Source organism: Musca domestica, unplaced genomic scaffold (genome assembly GCF_030504385.1).
Source record: "Musca domestica strain aabys unplaced genomic scaffold, Musca_domestica.polishedcontigs.V.1.1 14, whole genome shotgun sequence".
Classification (NCBI taxonomy): domain Eukaryota; kingdom Metazoa; phylum Arthropoda; class Insecta; order Diptera; family Muscidae; genus Musca; species Musca domestica.
Genome location: NW_026712192.1, coordinates 3,364,067 through 3,390,860, shown reverse-complemented (window position 1 = coordinate 3,390,860; position 26,794 = coordinate 3,364,067). Strand labels below are relative to the sequence as shown.

The following is a 26,794-nucleotide window of genomic DNA, read 5'->3' as shown; positions in this document are numbered from 1 at the left end:
TCGATCTAAGTTTGATAATAGTTTGAAAGGAGTTATCGGACGCTCCAGCCAGTAGACAGACAGATGGACAGACGGACATCGCTAGTTCGACTCCAAATGTTCTGAAACGGATTTGGTCCAAAGAGACCTAGGGTAAAAACCGATGAGGCACGTTTTGGCCGTGTCAAATGATAAATACCCTCTCTAGCCATATGGCTGAGGGTATAAAAAGGTCAGGAAGAGTTTGAAGAATGTGAGAAAGGAATATAATTATTACCATCCGCTCCTGTTTCAAAACCTGATGGGAAGGAACGATATGGAATTATTTAGGACATAAGTAGGCCATTGGTCTCGTAAATAGCTCCACGACCGCAACCACAAAAGTTAAAATCGGCGGTCACAAAGTAACCTGAAGTGTGGAAGCTTTGCTAATTCTTGAGAAAGATTGAGGTTGGCTTAGTGACTCTGCAAATTCTGTAACAAATCTTACCCTTCTGACGATAGAAAGAGTGCAGGAAAAAAAAGAGGATAGGTACACGGAAACCCATGTGAGGAGACGTCAAATTAACGACCCATAAGAGATGGCTAGTAACTCAAGGACAAACGAATTAATTGGCATCAACAGTGTATTTAAATAACTCTGTAGGACAATCTTCAACTTTTTTCGATAAAAAAATATAGTAGATTATGAAAGTAGAGCTACTAATAGAAGAAGCGTGTATCGGCGTTTTGAAAGTATACATCGCAAAGATGCCTAAAAATAGAAGACTGTCTCTCCGTCCGTCTGTTGCAATCACGCTAGAGTCAAAATGAATAAAGATAGGGAGCTACAATTTTGCACAGTCTCAGTCTCTTGTCAGATGCAGGTTAAGTTAGGAGATGGACTATATGGGTCCCCGATATTATATATCCACCATTTAACGGTACCCCCCCCCCCCCCCACCATTTTCTGTATTTGACGATGGTAGCCATACAAGGAGTTCCTTCTGAGTATTTACCCCCTGGAAGAGTATTCCCTATATAGATCCATGATATCGTATATCCCCCTATAATGGTACCAACCTATATTCGGTATTTTGATGATTTCAACCACATTTTTCAATGGAGTTGTCCACGAATCCATACTAGAAGTTCTTTCTAAGCACTTTACCCCTGGAAGAGAATTGTCTATATAAGTCCACGATATCCTATAGCCCACATACAACGGTACCCCCGATATTCGATAAAAAAAACCATTGCACACTGGAGCCACATCCATTTTTCTGTCCAAAACAATTACAACGTCTCCATATGCAAATCCTAGAAGCCATCAGATACCTCCATATCAAATTTCCAAATTTAGTAACATTAAGAACGCATATTCTAAACAATCTACATCCCTCAATTCTAAATACCAACAGCCATCGAAAATTAGTACTATTAAGTACTTTTCGAACAATGCGTACTATCATGTCCAAAACCACCACCAGATACCAACAGAGACCTTGCTATCAAATTTCGGAATTCCAGCTCTATCCCTTCCAATACTCAATTTAGAGCCACTTAGTACTTTTCGAACAATTATGGTACATATATCCAACACAACATCTTTCTCACAAACCTAGTACCAGGAGGCATTGCCAATGTAATATGTCAGCTAAATTCGTTCACCCTAAACAAACTGTTTCAAATTTGGTAATATTTAGTACAGTTTGCACACTTAGTATAGAACTTGATTCTCATACCAAATATAATTTTTAGTTGTATCCGTTCACATCATACCAAATGGTAGTCCCATTAAAGAAGTTTAGTCCCATTTTAGAACTTTCCCCAACCTTTATATCTACCCTGCACTCCCTCAGTGACTCTTTCTCCAAATTTGTAAATTCTAGCTCATTCGATTTGTCCAATACAAAGTATTAAAGTTTTAGTATATTTTTCTTAATTTTTGTACACTTTTACTACGAATTTCTAAGTAACCGCCTTATCACATGCCTGCGCACCAAAACTTACCCTTCTGCAAGATTTCGTCTAGGCGTTGATTATTTGTCAGTCAGTAATTTTACTACTCTTATATATATATATATATATATATTTTATATATATATATATATATATATATATATATATATATATATATATATATATATATATATATATATATATATATATATATATATATATATATATATATATATATATATATATATATATATATATAGATGTCCTCCATTCATAGAAGGCCTCAGAGGAGATAGCAAAACGTCAGAGTGGTCTTCCATAGACAGAAGTCTCTTCTGGGGCCTTCTACGAATGGAGGATCAATTAAAGGTCTTCCATGAACTTTTATTCTAAAAATAAAGTAAAATTCAGTCGACTTTTCTAGTGTCCTGTAAATGGATATGGTCATTATCTACACATTACCTCCATTCATTAAAAGGCATTTAAAATAACATCTAAAACCATGAACTACTCCAGATCTATCAACATTTCGATAAGACATAATCAACAACATGTTTCCACTGCAATCTAGCCTGATTGATGAAGATAGTCAGCGACGATCTGAGTCATGACAAGATACCATAAATTAGCAACTCTTTATTTACTCTTTTTTTCGGTTTTTTTTTATGGAACAACAAACCACATACATAAATTTAATCCAATAATAAAAAAAATGCAACAACAACAAACAAAATTCAATCTAGAAAAACATCAAACGGTCTGTTGCAAATTTGCGAAGCACATGCCATCCATACCCCCAGTCGACAACACAGTTATTTTTTGCAAAAGAAAAAAAAAACGGAGGTGCTGAATGTGCCACAGTTGCAACGGATTAAATAGAAAAAAGGCCAAAACAGAAATGCATTTGCCGAGTGTGTTGGGGAGGGGGAAAACTGGGGGATTTTTTAATTAATTTACTGTAAACTTAAATATAATATAACTTTCATGATAGGAGTGTGTGTGTGTGTGTTGGAGTAGCACTTGAATATTATAAACACCCATTAACCAAGGCAAACATATATTGTTGTAGGTCTCCGGCTGCCAGTAGCTGCTGGCTGGACTAACACATAAAATACCATTGAACTTAAAACCAACAATAATAATAAAAAAAACAAAAAAACTGTTAATTACATATTAATTGGGCTAACTACGAGGTTAACTAATTTTGGGTGTATGCTTTTGGCATTGAGGTGGTTAAGGCAAATCCTAAAGAATAATGAAATGTTGGATAGTTTTTCTCAGAAGAGAGTAACTTTTACTTGTCTTTATTCAAAGAGGTCATTTGCATGATCTTCGTATACGTCTGCTGTAGTAGAAGAAAATCTATGTTAAAGAACTTCTAAGGGTATTCCTTTCTTACTTTCTTTCTTACCTTCGAAGGCAGATGAGGTCATCTAAACCACCTTTTTGGGGGAAGTGCGAAAAATTGAACTGCATTATTCCCTGCATTTCACATTAGATCTTATTTTAGTTAAATATAGTAATGTTTGAAGTTTGAAGGGAAATGGGGAATAATTTAACTTTTTATGAAAGTTTCAATTATTACTTAGGTTAAGATACCTGAAAGAGTGACCTCCAAAAGCACAGATCAAATGCTGCTTAAATGGGATTTGTGAAATTTTAAGAAGTTTGAAAACTGACTTCAAATTTTATTAGAATTAGTATTTAAAATGTATACTTTTTGGTGGTAGCTATGAAAAGCAATATTTTCCACGATCGCTCCTTTCCTAAGTGGACTATTTTTTGACTATATAAGTGGTAGTGGATACATTCAATATGACTGACATTTTCAAAATTACTCTAAAATAGAACAGGTGGACGGACATGGCTAGATCGACTCCAAATGTCCGGATGAAATATACTCGTTTATAACCCAAATGCCTTTCGAGAACATTTCGTTGTTGTTGTAATAGCAACACATGTATTCTTTGAATTCTGTTATTTGGGTCAACTCCAGGTTTATCAAGTAAGGCTGAACTCCCCAACATTTTGAAGGATCTTGAAAATTTCCAAAATAAAATCGTCGAAAAATACCACTTAAATGAAAACCGTTAAATAAATTAAATAAATACGAAGACGTGGGCCTGCATAAGTAATTTTTTATCATAGGCTGTAGTACCGATTCCGAACTTCAACAATACAAAATTTGAAACAATTTCGTTAAATAATAATAAAATAACATAAAAATATAAAAAAGTATTAATAATAAATAATAATAAATAATATAATATAAAATAATATAATAATAATATAATAATAGTAATAATAATAATAATAATAATAATAATAATAATAATAATAATAATAATAATAATAATAATAATAATAATAATAATAATAATAATAATACAATAATAATAATAATAAACATAATAATAACAATAATAATAATAATAACATATAATATAAAATAATATAATATAAATAATATAATAATAATAATAATAATAATAATAATAATAATAATATAATAATAATATATAATAATAATAATAATAATAATAATAATAATAATAATAATAATAATAATAATAATAATAATAATAATAATAATAATAATAATAATAATTAATAATAATAATAATTATAATAATAATAATAATAATAATAATAATAATACATAATAATAATAATAACAATAATAATAACAATATATAATATAAATATAATATATAAATAATAATATAATAATAATATAATAATAATAATAATAATAATAATAATAATAATAATAATAATAATAATAATAATAATAATAATAATAATAATAATAATAATAATAATATAATAATAATAATAATAATAATAATAATAATAATAATAATAATAATAATATATAATAATAACAATAATAATAATAATAATAATAATAATAATAATAATAAAAACAATAATAATAACAATAATAATAATAATAACAATATAATATATAAAATAATATAATATAAAATAATATAATAATAATAATAATAATAATAATAATAATAATAATAATAATAATAATAATAATAATAATATAATATAATAATAATAATAATAATAATAATAATAATAATAATAATAATAATAATAATAATAATAATAATAATAATAATAATAATAATAATAATAGTAATAATAATAATAATAATAATAATAATAATAATAATAATAATAATAATAATAATAATAATAATAATAATAATAATAATAATAATAATAAAAATAATAATAAAAATAAAAAAATAAAACAACATAAAAATAAAATAACATCAAACCTGAAACAATTCCGGTGAATAATGAATCATGATGATGATGATGTAGCTAATATCATCAAAATACGGAATAAAGGGTTATATGTGGGCTATACGAAGACGTAGACATGCATAGACAATTTTCCGCAGTACTCATTACGAGCTTCAACCTTAAAATACGAAATTTTAAACAATTCCGGTCAAAAATGTAGTTAAATCATTAAAATACCGAATATCGGGAGGTAGTGTTATATGGAGAATATATGATATTGTGGAACTATAGGGACAATACTCTTCCAGGGGGAAAAGAACTCAGAAGGAACTCCTTGTGTGGATTTTCAGATAATTCCATTGAAAACTGTGTCTACAATCGTCAACATACCGAATACAGGGAGGTACCATTATAAGGGAGATATACGATATCGTGGACCTATATAGACAATTCTCTTACAGGCGGTAAAGTACCCACAAAGGAATCCTTGTGTAGAATGTCAGACAATTCCATTGAAAAATGTGGCTAAAATCATCAAAATACCGAATATCTGGATAACAATATCCTTTATACCCCCATATAACGGTTATCCAGTTATATGGGGGTATAAAGGATATTGTGGATCGATGTAGCCCATCTACGAACTTCACCAGACTGAGTGACCAGATCAGTCTTTTGGGAAAAATATTAGCCACTCAGACCTGCCTGATTGACTTCTTGATCTAGAGACTCTCTACTTTAGCGTTGAACCCGCCTCTCTATATCATATATGTCCTTCTTGATACGCCTGGGTGGGGGAGTTGTATTCAACATATTTTGGTTTGGTTGACTCCCACAATAATTCCCAAGCAAATACAGCAACAAAAGCGTATATTTATGCTGACGTGCGCCTCCTCATGTTGATGGTCTACTGGTGTCAAGAGGAGTCACCTTGCCAGGTCTGGTACTTGTATTCGCAGACCACACTGGGACCGCATAGCTGACCACAGGTCGCGTTATAAGATGTCAACGAGATCTCCCTATCCGCACTCCAAGTACTGCCGGCTAGCGCCTTGAGGACCTTGTTCTAACTTTTAATTTTGTCGCAGATAGCTGTGGTTTGCGTGGACGACTTGAACATGCTGTCGGAATGTGACGCCTAGAATCTTGGGTTAGTTTGTTGACGGAATTAAATTTTCCTCGACCTGCACATTCTGTTGTGTTCTTATCTCAGGGGCAAAGAGTGTGACCGTTGATTTTGTGACGGGTATTTTCATATTCCTCTCGGCAAGCTTCGTGAGCCAAACAAAAAAAGTAAAGGTATCTGAAAATGTACCATTTCGTCGTTGCCTTTTTATATAACCTCACGATTTTTAGGAATAAATGTTTTTTTCTGTTTTTTCCCAAAAATATCCCAATCGTAGGTCCCTTTTTTGCTATTTCCCCATTATAATTTCGAATTTTTCACCCCCAATTCCTGAAATTTGATGTTCTCTGTGGGAGGATCAACTCCTTTCAAGAAATATGACTTTAAAATTCTAGGGATTTTGAAGATAGCCGATTTTGATCATACATCAAGTTTTCATATAGGGGCAGGGAGTGCATAAAAAGTTCGACCCCAACACATTTATCGACGTTTTTACTTCTGAGTACAATTTTTAGTACAAACTTTCAGATGGCCTTTTTGTGCCCTCCACCAACTAGGAAGCGTGCAAACTATGGCTGGTACTACTCGAAATAGGCATTTTAGACCTAAAACATATATATTTCCGATGATAAGCTTCTATGTTGATTTAGTCAATCGATCGAAAAAATATAGGTGGACAACACTTTTTTCTTAATTCGTATTGGGCCCTGGATTTTTTAATATTGAAAATAGGGTACATAGGCCCATGATTGTATATAGCACTCATATAACTCTACCACGCAATTTAAGGTGTTGTTGGTGTTTCAGTCATAGTTTTAAATTGAATTTTCTGTAAATTGGCAGTTTGTGTCCCCAGTATGTTGCAAACCACTGTCCATATAAGTCCAAGTTTTGATATATAATCCCCATATAACTGTACCTCCCGATATTTGGTATTTCAATGATTTGTGTTCTTTTTTTTTACCGAAATTGTTTCAAAAATGGTATTTAGAGTTCGTAACAACATCTGTAACAGAAAATTGACTATACAGACTCACGTCATTGTATAGCCCCCCATAAATCGACTTTTGGTATTCTGACAATTTTAACCACCCTGTTGCAAGTCTTTGAAAATAGAAAAAAAGATATATATCGCTTAAATATTTCATCTCAATAGAGAGTATGAAGAGCTCGAACGGGGGAACCTAACTTCTTTTCTACACTTCAGTTCAAAAAATGTTCGGCCCTGCCCGACTTTTGCCCTTTCTTTAGTAATTTTAGTTTTCCAGTGATCTTAGTAGTCCTAAAAGTTAATCTGATTTCTTTCATGATTTTCCTGATACAGCTACTGACAGCTCGTTTCCTTACCACATTGGCATTCCCACAGGTGGTCGATGAAAGTGTTACATCAATTTTACTTAGAGGCTTTGAAAACTTCCTACCGATACCAGACCACCGCAATGTTTCATGTTTTCATACGAATTTTGGTAACCCCCTCCTTTTTTACCGGCTTCTTCTGATCTGTCCCACTTATTAACCCTCTGGTTTTCCAGTGATCTTAGTAGTCCTCAAAGTTAATCTGATTTCTTCCATGATTTTCCTGATGACAGCTCGTTTCCTTACCACATTGGCATTCCCAAAGGTGGTCGATGAAAGTGTTCCATCAATTTTACTTAGCTATCAGTCCACCTCAATGTTCCATGTCTTCATACGAATTTTGGTAACCCCCCTCTTGTACCGGCTTTTCTGATCTGTTCCACTTACCACGTCCTTCTGTCTGAAAGTTGTTTCTTCCTCGCCCTTTATGCCCGTGCTCGCCACCTTTTTTCTAGGAGCAGTATATTACAATGGCTAGTTTTCTAGAAGTGTCTACGTTTATATGTTGTTAATGGAGTTTTACTCAATTTTTTGCTCTCTTCAATAAGAATTCTCCAAGAAAAGTCCATCCGACCCAGAAATACACTATTCTTGTTTCTAGCATACCTTATTATATTATTTCTAGCAACTTGAAATTAATTTACAATACTTTTATCCAAAGTCAATATTTTATGGTCAAAAAATTATAAAAAAAAAATTTAAAATTTACCACACTTTCCATACCACACCTCGTATTTGCAATTAGATTAAATTTCGTTAGCTTACGGCTTTCTGCTGCATCTTATAAATAAATTTCTGAATTAATTTTGTTTTTTTTTTTCTTTTTTTTTCTTTCTCCCTCTCTTTTCGTATTCTTCTTTTTTTTTTTTTTTTGCATTTCCAATTGAATTTTGTTTAGCCAACAAGAAAGCCAAGCTACTTAATGGAGGCTCAAGCGTGCAACAGCCAACGTCGGCAGGCAACAATGGTGAAATTAACAACAATAACAACAATATGGGTGGCGGCAACAATCATCATTACCACAATAACAACAACAGCAACAATGGTGGCTATCAGCAGCTACTTCAGAACGGCGCTAACGGTGGCGGTAATTATGGCAAAAATTCATCCCATTACCAACATTTGCCGCACAACGGCAGCTCTGGCGTTGGCAGTGTTACGGGAACTCTACACAACGGCGGCAGTGCTCCACAGAATTCTCAAAATCATCATCACTACAATCAAATCCAACAACAGCAACATATTTATGGCTCATCCGCTGAGGATCACTACGAATTGACACAGGCCCAATACGGTCACAACAATAACGCGGCTGGTAATTCGTCTGCCTCCTCCTCCGCCACACGGCCCAATGGCCCTAATCTTGTAAATAAACAATTGGTATTGCCATTTGTGCCACCCAGTTTTCCCAACAACTCCCTGGACGGCATTACACATCTCATCAAACCATCGGAATATTTGAAAAGCATCAGCGATAAGCGATCATGCCCCTCATCAGCCAGGTAAGTGAGAAGTAAGGAAAGAAAGAAAGAAAGAAAAGTGTTGCGGATTATTCATTGGCTGGCAGGCATTACTAATCCAAATGCCCCCGAAAAAAAGATTAATTTCTTAATTTAAAAGTTACTAATTGAAGTTAATGCGTGCTCGTGTTCAATCCAATCTGCTTCTTCTTCTTCTTTTTCTTCTGCTTGCAACAAGCAGTCTAGCATGACAGTTTTATAGTTGCCAAAAAATTTCCCAAAATAAAACAAAAACCGAAGCTAGATAACGCAAAAATTAAATCTCATTTAAAATGCTGCCTCATCCATTCTCCACCACCATGCCGGACTTGACCAATTTGTGCTTCATGCCTTGTTGCAAGTTCATTTCGATTTAGTTTCTATTCGAACATCGTCGCGATGATACTACACTCACGTCGCACCTGGCATAGGTATGTGTTGGTGATCACTAAAAGCAACAGATTCGAATTATAATTCTGTCAGCAGTCAATATTGAAAAAGAGTTCGAAGTGAAGAACATTTTGGTGGGGTTTTAAATCAAACTTCGATCTGAAAAAATATAACCTTGAATCTAAAACTGAGTGAAAAAATGTTTATTAAAATCGATTTTTTCCAGATCTGAAATATTTGGTGATTTTTTTTTGCGATGTTAATAAGACTTTTACTTAATTTATCCTTTTTAAAAACCAAAACATCGAAACTGTAGACAAAATGGAGTAAAATGAAATTTTATTTTCTTATCCTGCAATTTCAAAATACAAAATTTCTCAAAAAAAAAAAGTGAAAAAACAACTAAGAAATCACCTGAGTTCCTACTCCACCCTTTAGAAGGAACTTGCAAATTATAAACAAGTAAAAAAGGAGTAAGTTCGGCCGGGCCGAACTTTGAATACCCTCCACCATTTTGAAACGAATTGGAAAATTTTCAAAAAATAAAATCCATTAAAAATTCTGTTAAAATCTTTAAAATATCGAATATCGGAACCTGCCGATATATGAGAACCTATACATACAATTACCTTTCAGGGGTTAAAGTGCCCACAAAGAACTCCTTGTGTGGATTTTCAGAAAATACCATAGGAAAATATGGCTAAAATCATGAAAATACCGAATATCGGGGGTACCGTTATATGGGGGGCTATACGATATCGTGGACCTATATAGATAATTCTCTTCCGAGGTATAAAGTACCCACAAGGTATTCCTTGTGTGGATTTTCAGACAATTCCGTTAAAAAATGTTGGTAAAATCATCAAAATACCGAATATCGGGGGGTACCGTTATATGGGAGCTATACGATATCATGGACCTATATAGATAATTCTCTTCCAAAGGATAAAGTACCCACAAAAATTGGAAAATGCTGCTAAAATCTTCGAAATTCCAATTATCAGGTCTTAAAGTTATAGGGGACAATACGAAAACGTGTACCTGTATAAGAAATTGTCTCCCAGCGAGGGCGGTGTCTATTACGAATTCCAAATGTCAACTTTGAGATAATCTATATTAATAAACCAGTAAAGAAAAGTTGAAAGTTAGGCTGGCCGACTATGCAAAACCCTACACCACTATGATTATTTTGTAGAGCACAATAGTCCAACGGATTGGTATCCGGAGATTTTGGTGGCCATTGTGCGCTGGAAATGAAGCTAGAAACCTCATTTTGTAACCATTCTTGGGTGTCGCGTGCTGAGTGCGATGGTGCTGAATCCTGTTGGAATGTCCAAGGTCTGCGGCCAAAATGTTTGCATGCCCAAGGCTTTAATACACCCTCCAGAATATTTTCGCGATAATATTCGGCATTTATTCTGAAAATTCTCACCAAAATGCTTTTGTACGATTGTAAACAATATAATTAGCTGTCACTTGAATAATTTTAACAGCTGTCGGACGTGTGACTTAGAAATGACTGTCTGTCTGAAGTTGGTGGCAGTTTTTCATGTCACCCTGTAGATAGGAGGCATATCCAATTCTGAATCGATTTTCACTAAATTTGACGGAGATATTTTTATCTTTTATACCAAATAACATATTGTGCATGGTATGCATAGGAGCCGAGATCCACCGAAAGAAAACGTACGTCCCGAAAATCACTCCATTTGGGCTGATATTGGTCATTATTTGCACAATAAACATGAATTCGGATTAAGTATTTATATGTGGGAGCCATATCCAAATCTTAACCTATCTCAAAAAAAAAAATCCGAACTCTATAAGATATCCGGTACCAAATACCATTGTTGTCGAATGCATAGTACGAATGTGAGGAACTTGGACACGAAATCGGATGAATTTTCAAAAAAATGTGATGTACTTTCTTCTAGACTAAATTCGGTCGGATGTGCCAAATTTCAGGTCATTTGGACTGTTATTGGCCATTTGGTGCACAATTAACCGGAAATCGGTTGAAGTGATATATATGGGAGCAATATCCAAATTTGAATCGATCTTGATTAAATTTGGCAGAGGTATTTCCGAGCTCTAAAAGATATCTGCTACCAAATATCATTGTTGTCGAATGCGTATTACGAAAGTGAGGGACTTAAACATTAGATCGGATGAAACAAAAATATGGGAGCTAAAGCTATATCTGAACCGATTCTCACTAATTTCTATAGGGTTCGTTTTTGGGCCAAAGAAATATTCAGGGCTGTCATAGAAAACAATTTTGTCACTATTGGTTTTAAAAACGAGAAGAAAAAAATGCTTTGTTGTCATGAAAATCAATGTTATTGGTTTTATTTTCGAATTGGAATTTTATCGGTTTTGGTTGTCATAGAAGCCAAAGAAGGACTATAGACGTGGATTTTTTTAAGAATTTTTAAAGGGCTATAGACGTGGATTTTTTAAAGAATTTTTAAAGGGCTATAGACGTGGATTTTTTAAAAAATTTTTAAAGGACTATAGACGTGGATTTTTTAAAGAATCTTTAAAGGACTATAGACGTGGATTTTTTAAAGAATTTTTAAAGGACTATAGACGTGGATTTTTAAAGAATTTTTAAAGGACTATAGACGTGGATTTTTAAAGAATTTTTAAAGGACTATAGACGTGGATTTTTTAAGGAATTTTTAACGAATATTTAAAGGACCATAAACTTGGATTTTTTAAGGATTTTTTAAATAATTTTTAAAGGACCATAAACCATAAATCTGCAGAGCAGCTTTAAACAATTTTTAAAGGATATTCAAAGGACTAAAAATGTGGATTTTTTAAACAATTTTTAAAGGATATTCAAAGGACTAAAAGTGTGGATTTTTTAAACAATTTTTTAAGGATATTCAAAGGACTAAAAATGTGGATTTTTTAAAGAATTTTTAAAGGACTATAGACGTGGATTTTTTAAAGGACTATAGACGTGGATTTTTTAAAGAATTTTTAAAGGACTATAAACGTGGATTTTTTAAAGCTTTTTTAAAGGATATTTAAAGAACCATAAACGTGGATTTTTAAGAATTTTTTAAAGGATATTTAAAGAACCATAAACGTGGATTTTTTAAGGATTTTTTAAAGAATTTTTAAAGAACCATAAACGTGGATTTTTTAAGGATTTTTTAAAGAATTTTTAAAGGACCATAAACCATAAATCTGCAATGCAGCTTCATGAGTAAGTTCGCAATAAAAAAATTACTTACGCTATCTCCGGCAACTCCAGTGGGTTGCTGAAATCTCTAAAAGCTTTTCTCGTCACCTTTTCTGAGCGTTCCTCGTCCAACAACACAAAAACTACCACTTCTGATGCAATCTTACTTCATTTATAGCGACTTATTCCTTTTTTATTTACTTTACTTTTACTGATATTTCAATGACAAATAAACAAACAACACATGTAAGCAACAACAGCTGTTTCGAACATTGGTTTTATTTACATTCGAAAGTGACATAACCAACTTGGTTTCATGACACCAAATGTGGAAATGTGCATTATCATTGTACGAAATGTACTAAATAGTACTAAATTTTTTTCTTTGTTGAAGGGATAGAGATAATTGTGGGAAAAATACTTAGCGGTACTAAATTGGGTATTGGGTGAAGGGATATAGCTGGAATCCCGAAATTGGATATTGAGGTCTCTGTTGATATCTTGTGGTTGTTGTTGTTTTTTTAATGAACAAAATAGTACTTCTTCTGTATCACCCTTGGTGTCTAAGAAGGAGAGATTTGATATTGAGATCAATATTTGTTTCTAGGGCTTACTTATGGAGACGTTGAAATAGTTTTGGACGGAAAATTTGGATGTGGGTCCATTGTACAATGGTTTTATTGATATCCTTTTCGGTGAACTTCAAAATGAATTATTCCTTTCGAAAAAGAAAAGGTTGAATAATATATAAAACCTTGAAAGTTTGAAAATTAATATATTGAAGATTGATTGGATCAGCATGCTTGCTGACATATAGATGGCGCCACACGCAATCTACTTTATCTACAAAATGTATTTTTCAATTTTCTTATTTGGTGTGAAAATCATCAAGTTCTTCACAACTTTAGGCTACGAAGTTGATGCAGACATTAATCCCAACTTTCATTATTTAAATTGTCTATATATTTTATTTCATTTTTTGAATTTGTCTCCCCTTTACAGGTCTACGGATTCAGAAGACTATATGCATATACAGGTGTCAAATCAGCATCCTGTAGCATTTGATCCACCAAAACCGCCACCACCACCGCCATTGCCAATGACACCGCTGCCACAGCATAATACCATCAACAACAACGATCGTCACAACAACAGCAAATCCATTAGTCTGCAGTCACAGAATTCGCATCATCAGGATACCACAACCAGGAAACAGCATCAGCCATTGTCCGCAATATCCATACAGGACTTAAATAGTGTGCAGGTAAGTAACAACCCTACATCAATTTTATTATATATTCTACAGCTTCGCAATACCTTTATAGCTTCGCCGCACCGATACGCAAAAAGTACCCAAACCATATCAAATGCCTGCCCGTAGTCTCAGCATGCAGTGCCTATCGTCGACAACGGATACCTATCTGAAGACAGATCTTATTGCCGAGCTGAAAATCTCCAAAGATATATCGGGCATCAAGAAAATGAAAGTGGAAAAACAAATGGCCAATCGTTTCGATTCGGAACACTATTCGGAAATAACCAAACAATTTACGGCCAGTAATTATGTTGATCAAGTGAGTAGGGAGGGGGAGACTCTATGGCCACCAATTTGGCGGAAACTTCATAAATTGTCTAAGATTTATTTACAGATACCGGAGAAAGATCCAGCCGGTAATATTATACCCGACTGGAAACGACAAATGATGGCAAAGAAGGCGGCCGAAAAAGCCAAGAAGGAATTTGAAGAGCGCATGGCCAAGGAGGCCGAGAATCGACGTCTGTCACAGATACCACAGTGGAAGCGAGATTTGTTGGCACGTCGTGAGGAAACGGAAAATAAACTCAAGTGAGTGGGAATATTTTGAATAAGGTCATGAAATGGCGCCCAATCAAACTAGGGACCCCATTTCGATTAAAATCGTATAAAATACAGAAGAAGCTTATTAAAATGTTCAATATTAAACCAGTAAGGAAAAATCAAAAGTCGGATGGGGCCGACTATATGATACCCTCCCCCACTATGCATATTTAGTAGAGCTCCCGTAACAAAAAAATTTATTTGAAGTAGATCATACCACCTATCAACATTTGGCTTTAGAGCACTTATAGTTTGGTTTCAGAGGGAACTAATATATGGGAGGCATATACAATTCTGAATCGATTTTCACTAAATTTGGCGGAAAAATTTTTATCTTTTATACCAAATAACATTGCTATAGAGTTCATAATATTACTTCGAGAAGGGTTACATTCAAAAAAAAAAATAAATAAATATCGGAACCGAGATAAACAAAGTGGAAACGTACGTCCAAAAAATTACTCCATTTGGGCTGACATTAGCCATTATCTGCCCAATAAACCTGCAATCAAATTAAGGATATATATGGTTGATTTTCACCAAATTTTATGTACTTGCTTCTAGACTGAATTTGGTCGGATATGCCAAAATTCAGGTCATTTGGACTGATATTGGCTAGTTGGTGTACAATTAACCCGAACCGAATGAACCGATCTCGATAAAATTTATCAGAGGTATTTCTGGGCAGTATCTGATATCTGGTACCAAACATTGTTGTTGCCTCACGAATATGAAGGACTTAAACACCAAATCGGATGAAACATATATATTAGAACTATAGGTATATCGGACCCGATTTTCACCAAATTTGATTTACGTGCTTCTAGGCTGCATTTGGTCGGATATGCCAAAATTCAGGTCATATGGTGCACAATAAACTTGATATCGGATAAAGGTGCATATGGGAGCCATATCTATATATGATACGATCTCGATAAAATTTGGTAGAGGTATTTCTGGGCCGTATCTGATATCTGGTACCAAATATCATTCTCGTGGAGTGCATATTACTCATGTGAGGGACTTAAAACCCCTAATCGGATGAAACATATATATGGGAGCTATAGCTAAATCTGAACCGATTTTAACCAAATTTTACATACTTGTTTCTGTTGGTCGTATGTGCCAAATTCCATCCCATTTGGTCGGATATTTAGCGTTTAGTGCACAATAAAAAGCAAATCGGAAGAAGTAATATATGTCAGCTATATCCGTCCAAATCGGAACCGATCTCGATAAAATTTAGCTAAGGTATTTCTGAGCTGCATTTGATATATTTCCGCAAATATCATTGTTACAGAGTGCATATTACGGCTGCGGAGGACAAAAATAACAAATCGGATGAACAACATATATGGGAGCTATAGCTATATCTGAACCGATTTCGATCAAATTTGGCATACTTATTTTCAGGCCTAATTTGGTCGTATGTGTAAAATTCCACGGGACTGATATTCCATGTTTGATGCACAATAAAAGGCAAATCGGACGAAGATATAAATGGGAGCTATATCTAATTTTTGACCGATTATCTCCAATTTCAATTGGGTTTGTCCTTGGGCCAAACAAATATTGTTTGGAAAATTTCATCTTAATCGGATGATAAATGCGATGTGCATTTTGTTCACAAAAATACGTGGACAGACGGACGGACGAACAAACGGACTGACATGCATAAATCGACTCAGAAAGTGATTCCATGAAGATCCTGAAAATTATCTATGGGTCTATCTCGCTCCCTCCTCCATGTTACAAACAAATGCACAAAGACATAATATCCTTAACACCTATAAATGGCCCCCAATCACACTTTTGTGCCGAAAAGACAGAAAAAAACTTTTCAGAAAAAAAAAAAAAAAGAAAATAATGACGCCCTGAAAATAAATTTTATATAGCCCTCAATTGCGCTACCGTCCCGATTATCTTTCAAAATTTGACGGAGACATTTAACTAGCATATACAACAAGACATTATGATATTATAAATGGCGCCCAATCACATTTAAGTCGTAAGAAAACATAAAATTAACTCGGTGATTTGGTATATTTAAAATAGTCTAAATGGCGGCCAAACACAATAGCGTCCTTATTAAATTTTCAAACTTTGCAATGACTTCATCATATTGCAATAGTGTCCAAAATTATAAATGGCGCCCAATCTAAACAGTTACAACCGACATTAGCTGGTTATTTTACAAACTTTCAACGCAACTGTTACCAAAATAATGACAATTTTTTTTAACGTTATCTCTTTCTTTTATCTTTTTCCCCCTACAGAGCTGCAGTTTACACGCCCAAAGTAGAAGAGAATAATCGTGTGGCCGATACATGGCGTCTCAAAAATCGGGCCATGTCTATCGATAACATTTCGATGGTTTCGTGTGCCACAGAGATTGTTTCGAGTCACACCAATAAGGAAAACGCCACTAGCAATGGCTATGGTTACTCTCAGAATGGTCATGGTGGAGAGAATAAATCCATGAATGGAGATAGCGCTCTGCAACACAACGGTGAATCTCAGCAGCAGCAGCAACAACAGCAACAGCAGCAGCACCAACAACAGCAACAACATGAGGAAGAAGATAATGAAAACATAATACCATGGCGTGCTCAATTGAGAAAAACCAACAGCAGACTGAGTTTAATTTAAGAGAAAGAAAGAGAGAAATATAAAGAGAATGGCAGAGGCACAAAGCGGTCAGCTTATTAACTCCTCCTAAGAGAGGCAATTATTAATTAGGCTATATAAATTAGTGGAAAAAACTAAAATGTTAGAAGAAAACATCAAGAACAACATTACTGTTATTATCATTTTTATTATTATTATTATTTAATATTTTTGCAATGCATTTTATTTTTAATTATCATTTTATGTTTATATTTCCATAACTTGTTCCAATATCAATGAAAAAAGAAAGTGAGTAATGTAATTTATTTGACATAGTTAAATGCAAGTTTAAAAATTATTATTTTTTATTAATTGTAATTGCTTTAAAACAAAATAAGTAAAGTCCTTAAAAAAGGAGATAAAGAAAATGAAACAACTATAATTTGTATTAAATATTATTTTTTATTTATATATAATATCTACATAATCCCAGCAGGGGCAGCTAGAAACTGCTGAGATTATCTTTTACATTTTGGTGCAATATCTACTTCTTTTTATTTTTTTTAATATTTAGTATAGTAAGTACACATGAACCCAATAATAAATGATATAGTAAATCAAAAACAGGGTGCTGTTTTTAATATTAAAAAACAAAATGATCAAAAAATAAATAGAACGAAACAGAATTTAAAAATATGCTCAAAGGTATTTTTTATATATTTTTTTTTTTTTTTGCTAAAATTTCATTTAATTATTTTCCATGCGAATGAAGTTTTTTTTATTTTCATTTTTACTCTATAAAATATACTTTTTGTTATTTGTTATATGTTTAATTTATGTATGTACTTCATATATTAATAAATGGAATTTATAAAAACGAAAGAAGCCACTTGTTATTTACTATGAAACTAAACGAAATGGCGCCCAACATGAGACAGGAACCAGAGATTCCGTTATTAACTTAAGCCTTAAAAAAAAAAAAAAAAAAACATTGGGAAGCTGTTGCAAGACTTAAGAGATAGAACTTAATCGGTTCAAGACTTATGAAAGTGATCGACTTGATATTCATATTTTGAGCTGTCAGGTCATTTTTATAAAAAGAACAAAACTATTGAGCCATAAAAAACTATAACTCGTTTATTACTCATCCGATCTTAATGATTTTTTAAAGACTAGCAAAGTAAATAATACTACTGTCTGGTATCAGCTTTGTGGTGTAGAGAACAAAGAAAATCGTTTTCCATTTTTTCACAATTAAACCACTGTAAATATACTCTCGAACCATTCAAAGAAAAAAATATTGAAATCCGTTAAAAAAATTGAAGTTGTGCAAATCCAAGAAACTTAGATTTTTATATCTGCATTTGTTTGCAATATGGAGAAAGAATCGAGATAGACCCGTAGTTATTTTTGAGGAAATTCATAGAAACACTTTCAGAATCGATTTATGCATGTCAGTCCACCTGTCCGTCCGTATGTCCATGCATCTTGTGAACAAAATGCACGTCGCATTTATTATCCGATTGAGATGATAATTTCCAGACAATGTTTGCTTGGCCTTAGGCTCCTGTATATATCTTCAACCGATTACGAGTTAATTGTACACCAAATGACCAATATCAGGCCAAATGACCTGAATTTCGGTACATCCGACCAAATTCAGTCTAAAAGCAAGTACTTCATATTTGATGAAAATTGGTTCAGATATAGATATAGCTCCCTCACATTCGTAATAGGTACCTCAGAAAAATGATATTTGGTACCAGATGTCAGATACAGCCCTGAAATACCTCTGCCAAATTTTATCAATATCGTTTCAGATTTGGATATAGCATCCATATCAATATCCAACCGATTTCGAGTTAATTGTACACCAAATGGCCAATATCAGTCCAAATGACCTGAATTTTGATACATACGACCGAATTCTAGCAAGACCGAATATAGAAGTAAGTACATAAAATTTTGGAGAAAATCGGTTTAGATATAGCTTTAGCTCCCGTATTGATATTTCATCCGATTTGGGTTTTAAGTCCCTTACATTCGCAATATGCAATCCACGAGATGGATATTTGGTACCAGATATCTTATAGAGCGCGGATATACCTTTGCCAATTTTTACCTAGATCGGCTCAGATTTGGATATAGCTTCAATATATACATATTTTCGACAGATTATACATTTATTGTGCACCAGATGGTTAATATCAGTCCAAATGGAGTATATTTTGGCAATTCCGAACAAATTCAGTCTAGAAGTAGGTACATCAAAATTGAGGAAACTCGGTACAGATATAGCTATGGCTCTCACATATACAGGGTGAGGTAAAAAAATGTAACAAAGACAAACGCCATAATTTTTAGAATTTTATAAAATTTTATCGAATGAAAGCAAAAAATGTCGGAAATAGCATCAAATTTTAGAATAAGTTTAGATTTGTTCGAATTCGTCACCTTTGGCACGAATTATGGCCTTCAAACGGCCAATGAAACCGTCACACGCTGCCCGAATGTTGCTCTGCTGTATTTTGGCCCATTCCCGGCGAAGCACTTGCTTGAGGTGATCGACACTTTGGTATTTTTTAGTTCCAACCTTGCTTTCCAAAATACTCCAGACACAATAGTCCAACGGATTGGTATCCGAAGATTTTGGTGGCCATTGTGCGCTGGTAATGAAGCGAGGAACATCATTCTGTAACCATTCTTGGGTGGCGCGTGCTGAGTGCGATGCTGCACACCCTCCAGAATATTTTCGCGATAATATTCGGCATTTATTCTGATGCCATGGTCGATTAATACGAGCGGAAATCGACCATCGGCTGTTATGGCGGCCCACACCATCACCATGACCGGCGCTTGAGTTCTGGTGACCAACCGAAGGTGCACATTTTCTGCTGACCTCTACGATCATTTTGTTTGTTTACAAACTGCTGGACAACGAATGTTTTCTCTTCGGAAAAAAATATTATGACTCGCAAAGATTGGGAAAAAAATCCTCCACTTTCAAAAGTTCGACACACTCGTCTTCTCTTTTCAGCTTTATCATTAGAATCTACTGAGTTTTTCTGTAATATGCATTTTTGTTACGCAGTGTTTTAGGTGTAACCCATGAGGGGATTTAGAATTGAATATTCACTCAATGCTTCATTAACTCAGTTCACTTTGCTGGGTATTCTAACCTTTTTTCGCCTGGGTATTTTCTCTGCCAACCAGGGGAGTAGATAAGATTCAATTTAGCCCTTACACTTGTTGTTGTTGCAAAACAATTGATTTGTTTTTGTCTTAAAGAGTCAAAGTACCCCACGCAGCTGAAATGGATTATCTACTGGCATTGTTTTGACAACAAGTGCCAATTCAAATATTTAAAGAATAAAAAATATTAAAAATAACACAACAACAAAACACGCAATTTTTTCTTCAGTTTATCACAGTTGATAGGACATGGAAAAATTTCGGCATTAGTCAGACGAAAAATTATCTTTCGGCAATATTTTTGCAAACAATTTTAACCGGGCCGCCTATAAATATGAGAGTCCAATCGTATTTCAGATATTCACTTGCGGAAGTTAGAGTGAAAATTTGTAATTGAAAAAAATTTAAAGAAAATGAAATTGGCTTTGATTGCTTTGGTGGCTGGGCTATGTCTGGTGGCTGTTAATGTAAGTTTTGTGGGATCTAACCTTAAATATGAAAATAATTCCTTACTTTCTATGTCTCTCTCTCCCTCTCTATTATTGCCTAGGCCAATGTGGAATTACCCGCTCCCATGGAAGAAATCGATTTCGAATACATTGCCAAGGACATAGCCGATGATGTTGTGGACATTGATGCCCAGGTCTCTTGGTTCGGCATCTACTTTGTCATCCACAAAGTTTTGACCACATTGAAAGGTGTAAATTGTACCATCAAAGAAGTCCTTGCCATTCGCACTGCTGCCCAAAACTTTTTGAATGACGTTAAGGCCTGTGGCGGTGAAGTGTCAAAGAAATTGCAAAATTTGATCGACACCTGCAAGAATATCGTCTCAACTGCCAATGATATTATCCATGTTAATGAGAATATTTGCGGTAACACCACTCCTGGTGATGATGGTAGTGATGTTGCTGCCGATGCCTTGTCCGTCAAGACCGGTTGGAATTGCTTCTGGAAATTGTTGTTCAAGACAATGTCGTTGAAGAACCAGGTGAAACATGCCATCTATTTGATCAAACAAATACCCTCGGTGCCCGGTGACACAGGCGTGTGTGTCAACAATGCCCTCAGCACTTTGTCCAATGTTTTCACTCAATTCCCCAGTAATGTTAAGGCTTGCTCGAAGTTGACCAGCAATTAAGAAATTCTGAAATAAATAGTATGATCAATGAAAGAAAAATGTTACGATATTTGACTATTTTATTACTTTGGGCGCCACTGTGTTTGCAAGTGTCTTGGCTTCTACCATGGATCTTTTCTGACGCTTTTGGTAACGGAATGTTTATCAGGATAACCTAAATACTGAACAATTAAAAATATTTCATGTTGGGCGCCATTTAACTAACTGAAAAAGTTGATGAGATTTGTATTTGATGGACTGCATAATTGTAGGGTTGAACCGATTGCTGCAATATCTCACTCGAATTGGATCTAAGCTGATAGCAATACTTCTCAGGCATTCATGGAAGATTCGAGACACCCACACTTACACCCATACTTAAAAGCTTACAAAAATCACCTTCAAATCTCAACAACGAGATATAAATATAAACAAATATTGTTCTAAAAATTCGCACTTACGGGTCTTATTCACACAAACTATGAAACAACAATAAATCCGTTTATTACCTAATTTAAATAATCCACGATTCAAAAATCTATGCTTATAGCACTGATTTACACAAAAAAAATGTTAAGTTACACAAAGTAACAGTTAAAAAATCCACATTTATGGCTCTGACAACTATTGGTACTTTTTTTTTTTAAAAAAATCCACGTTTATGCCTTTGACAGCTATTGGGATTTTTTTTAAATTCACGTCTATGCCTTTGACAGCTATTGGAATATTTTTTTTAAAAAAGTCCAAGTTTATGCCTTGGACAGCTATTGAGAAAATATTTTTTAAAAAAATCCACGTGTATGCCTTGGAAAGGTATTGAGAAAATTTTTTTTTAAAAAAATCCACGTTTATGACTTGGACAGCTATTGAGAAAATATTTTTAAAAAATCCCCGTTTATGCCTTAGACCACCATTGAGAAAATATTTTTAAAAAATCTGCGTTTATGCCTTGGATAGCTATTAAGAAAATATTTTTAAAAAATCAATGTTTATGCCTTTGACAGCTATTGGGATTTTTTTAAATGACTTATACCGCCATTGAGAAAATATGTTTAAAAAATCTACGTTTATGTCTTGGACAGCTATTGAGAAAATATTTTTTAAAAAAATTCACGTTTAAGCCTTAGACCGCCATTGAGAAAATATTTTTTAAAAAAATCCACGTTTAAGCCTTAGACCGCCATTGAGAAAATATTTTTTAAAAATCCACGTCTATGCCTTTGACAGCTAATGGAATTTTTTTAAATTCACGTTTATGCCTTTGACAGCTATTGAGAAAATATTTTTTAAAAAATCCATGTTTAAGCCTTAGACCGCCATTGAGAAAATGTTTTTAAAAAATCCACGTTTATGCCTTGGATAGCTATTGAGAAAATATTATTAAAAAATCCACGTTTATGCCTTAGACCGCCATTGAGAAAATATTTTTTAAAAATCCACGTTTATGCCTTAGGCAGCCATTGAGAAAATATTTTTTGAATAATCCACGTTCATGCCTTTGACAGCTGTTGAGAAAATATTTTTTAAAAAATCCCTGTTTGGGAGATATTCTGAAAATGTTTTTAAAAAATCCACGTTTATTCCTCGGACAGCTATTGAGAAAATATTTTTAAAAAAATCCACGTTTATACCTTGGACAGCTATTGAGAAAATATTTTTAAAAAATTCACGTTTATTCCTTGGACAGCTATTCAGAAAATATTTTTAAAAAATTCACGTTTATGCCTTTGACAGCTATTGAGATAATATTTTAAAAAAAATCCACGTTTATGCCTTGGACAGCTATTGAGAAAATATTTTTAAAAAAATTTTTTAAAAAATCCGCTTTTATGCCTTTGACAGCTATTGAGAAAATATTTTTAAAAATTCCGCTTTTATGCCTTGGATAGCTATTGAGAAAATATTTTTAAAAATTCCGCTTTTATGCCTTGGATAGCTATTGAAAAAATATTTTTTAAAAAATCCACGTTTATGCCTTAGACAGCCATTGAGAAAATATTTTTAGAATAATCCACGTTTATGCCTTTGACAGCTGTTGAAAAAATATTTTTTAAAAAATCCACGTTTATGCCTTAGACAGCCATTGAGAAAATATTTTTAGAATAATCCACGTTTATGCCTTTGACAGCTATTGAGAAAATATTTTTTAACAAATCCACGTTTGAGAGATATTCCTAAAATGTTTTTAAAAAATCCACGTTTATTCCTTGGACAGCTATTGAGAAAATATTTTTAAAAAATCCACTTTTATGCCTTAGACCGCCATTGAGAAAATATTTTTAAGAAATCCACGTTTATGCCTTTGAGAGCTATTCTGAAAATGCTTTTTAAAAATCCACGTTTATTCCTTGGACACCTATTGAGAAAATATTTTTAAATAATCTACGTTGATGCCTTGGAAAACTATTGAGAAAATATTTTTAAAAAATCCACGTTTATGCCTTTGAGAGCTATTCTGAAAAGGTTTTTTAAAAATCCACGTTTATGCCTTGGACAGCTATTGAGAAAATATTTTTAAAAAATACACATTTATGCCTTGGACAGCTATTGAGAAAATATTTTTTTAAAAAATCCACGTTTATGCCTTGGACAGCTATTGAGAAAATATTTTTAAAAAATCCACTTATGCCTTTGACAGCTATTGGGATTTTTTTTTAAATCCACGTTTATGACTTAGACCGCCATTGAGAAAATATTTTTAAAAAATCAACGTTTATGCCTTTGACAGCTATTGGGATTTTTTTTAAATGACTTATACCGCCATTGAGAAAATATTTTTAAAAAATCCACGTTTATGCCTTTAAGACTATTCTGAAAATGTTTTTTAAAAATCCACGTTTATGCCTTTAAGACTATTCTGAAAATGTTTTTTAAAAATCCACGTTTATGCCTTGGAAAACTATTGAGAAAATATTTTTTAAAAATCCACGTTTATGCCTTGGACAGCTATTGAGAAAATATTTTTAAAAAATCCACTTTTATGCATTGGACAGCTATTGAGAAAATATTTTTTAAAAATCCACGTTTAAGGCTCTGATAATCGTTAGGAAAATATTTTTACAAAATCCACGTTTAAGACTATGATAATCGTTGAAAAAATATTATAAAAATCCACGTTTAAGGCTCTGATAATCGTTGAGCAAATATTAAAAAAATCCACGTTTATGGCTTTTACAATCATTGGGAAAATATTTTTAAAAAATTCCACTTTTAAAGTTCTGGTTTACACATCTAGTATTTTGATCTACTTCACACATAATTCGTACCGCTATAAATATATATCCACGATCTTGACTCTGATAGACGTTGAAAAAATATTTTAAAAATCTGCATTTATGGCGGTGATGGTCGCTGAGAAAATATTTTAAAAAATCTACAGTTTTGGCTCTGACAGTCGCCAAGAAAAAAAGTTTAAAAAATCCACGCTTATGGCTCCGATACAAGCAGGTAATGAAATGGCGCCCAAAAGTCCATCGCCTAAACAATATTTTCAAAAAGTCCGTATTTAAAGCTCTGATAATCCCTAAGGAATAATTTAAAAAAACCAAGCTTATGACTCTGATTCAAGCTGGTATTGAAATGGCGCCCAACCGATCATTATCTAATTGTACGAAATAACGCTTTTTGCCCCGATTGTTGCAGACAATTTTATTTTTTTTTAAATATTCCACTCCTAAGCTCTTATACATACAGACAATGAAATGGCGCCCAAAAGTTCACATGGCTATCGAGAAATTTAATTTTTAAATAAATTTCATATTTTGTTCATTTATTTTTAAACATCTTCATAAAATCTAATTTTTGCTAAATAATTTGGAGCAAGTCTTTACATTGCTGGGAAATTGATTGAAAACACTAGCCAAGTTGCTAAGGGCAGTATTGATACAATCGCCAGCCTCACCGGGAACGGCAGGGATGTGCTTAATCAAATAGATGGCATGTCTCACTTGATTCTTCAACGACATTGTCTTGAACAACAATTTCCAGAAACAATTCCAACCGGTCTTGACGGACAAAGTTTCGGCTGTAACATCATTCGAATCACCATCGCTGCTATCGGTGCTGGCATTACCACAAATATTCTCATTGACATGAATAATATCATTGGCAGTTGACAAAATATTCTTGCAGGTGTTGATCAGGCTTTGAAGTTTCTTGGAGACTTCTCCGCCACAGGCCTGAACATCATTGAGGAAGGTCTGGGCAGCATCGCGGATGGCATAGACCTCTTTGACGGTACACTTGACACCCTTCAATGTGGTCAGAGCCTTGTGAATGACAAAGTAAATACCGAACCAGGAGATCTGAGCCTCAATGTCCACAACATCATCAGCAATGTCGTTGGCAATGTATTCGTAGTTCAGTTCCTCCATGGGTGCGGCGAGTTCAGCATTGGCCTAGAACGAAAAAATAAAATTGGGCTTATCTTCACATCTTTTACAAGTAGGACCTATTCGAATACTTACATTAACAGCCACCAGGCAAAGCCCAGCCACAAAGGCAATCAAAGCCAATTTCATTTTGATTAAAACGAAAATTTCCTTGTCTAAATTTTTCAAATCGAATGACTTGTATAGCTGCGGATTTTCATATTTATAGCCAAACATTCAACATATTTCAGCTATTTACCTTCATACGATAAGCATAGAGAATCCTATCTAAAGAGATAATTATTCTTGGACACTTGATCAAGTGTGATTATCACCCCCTGATAGGACACGTGAGCACTCAAAATTAGTTTAAAAAAATTGAAATTATTACAACAATAAGGGTTTGGAAGGTGGCAGCGAATGTTATCATTGCTTACACAGTGGAAGCATTGTCAAACAGAGAACTTTATTTAAAGATTTTTTAAAAATTATGTCAGTGACTATCAGAGCTATAAAACGTGGATTGTTCAAAAATATTTCCTTAACAACTATCAGAGCCATAAACGTAGATTTAAAAAAAAAAAAAAACTCAACGAGAAAAAAGGCTTTAAACCTTGATTAAAAAAAATCTCGACGATAATTAACATGAAATTTTATTTTTATTCAACAACTTGTAAATTCAAAAACAAGTTAATAAGCAGTAAGTTCAGCCGGGCCGAACTTTGAATACCCTCCACCATTTGGAACGAATTTGGAAATTATCAAAAAATAAAATCCTTAAAAAAATTGTTTAAATTTAAAAAATACGGAATATAGCCGTTATATTGGGGTCTATACGACGTGGACCTACATAGGCATTGTTTGTCATAAGCCATTACCATATTGAAATTCGAAACTTG

The 26,794-nt window shown here is 33.5% G+C and overlaps 3 protein-coding genes across 6 annotated transcripts in view; 2 read left to right on the top strand and 1 right to left on the bottom strand.

Moving 5' to 3' along the window:
* The window catches only part of LOC101899134 (homeobox protein 2), a 237,322-nt gene extending 219,453 nt beyond the window's left edge, over positions 1–17,869 (top strand). For 2 of the 4 annotated variants that reach the window (XM_059119128.1, XM_059119129.1), the window contains 5 exons: positions 8,565–9,168; positions 13,751–14,012; positions 14,074–14,322; positions 14,386–14,594; positions 16,883–17,868. In XM_059119128.1, coding sequence (XP_058975111.1) covers positions 8,565–9,168; positions 13,751–14,012; positions 14,074–14,322; positions 14,386–14,594; positions 16,883–17,255 — 1,697 coding nt within the window. In that variant the 3' untranslated portion in view covers positions 17,256–17,868. Of the gene's footprint in view, positions 1–8,564; positions 9,169–13,750; positions 14,013–14,073; positions 14,323–14,385; positions 14,595–16,882 lie in introns of all 4 variants that reach the window. The other 2 variants (XM_059119127.1, XM_059119126.1) reach the window with 2 other exon arrangements.
* A 2,867-nt stretch (positions 17,870–20,736) lies between these two features.
* Positions 20,737–21,597, top strand: LOC101898958 (uncharacterized). The gene is made up of 2 exons (XM_005185380.4): positions 20,737–20,872; positions 20,956–21,597. Exons 1-2 carry the CDS (start codon positions 20,819–20,821, stop codon positions 21,544–21,546), a joined length of 645 nt encoding a protein of 214 aa, XP_005185437.2. The 5' UTR covers positions 20,737–20,818; the 3' UTR covers positions 21,547–21,597.
* A 3,722-nt stretch (positions 21,598–25,319) lies between these two features.
* Positions 25,320–26,144, bottom strand: LOC101900231 (uncharacterized). Its single transcript, XM_005190600.4, has 2 exons — positions 25,992–26,144; positions 25,320–25,922 (listed from the first exon to the last, which is right to left on the bottom strand). The coding sequence occupies exons 1-2, from the start codon at positions 26,130–26,132 to the stop codon at positions 25,320–25,322; spliced, it is 744 nt and encodes a 247-aa protein (XP_005190657.2). The 5' UTR covers positions 26,133–26,144.
* Positions 26,145–26,794: the final 650 nt, after the last annotated feature.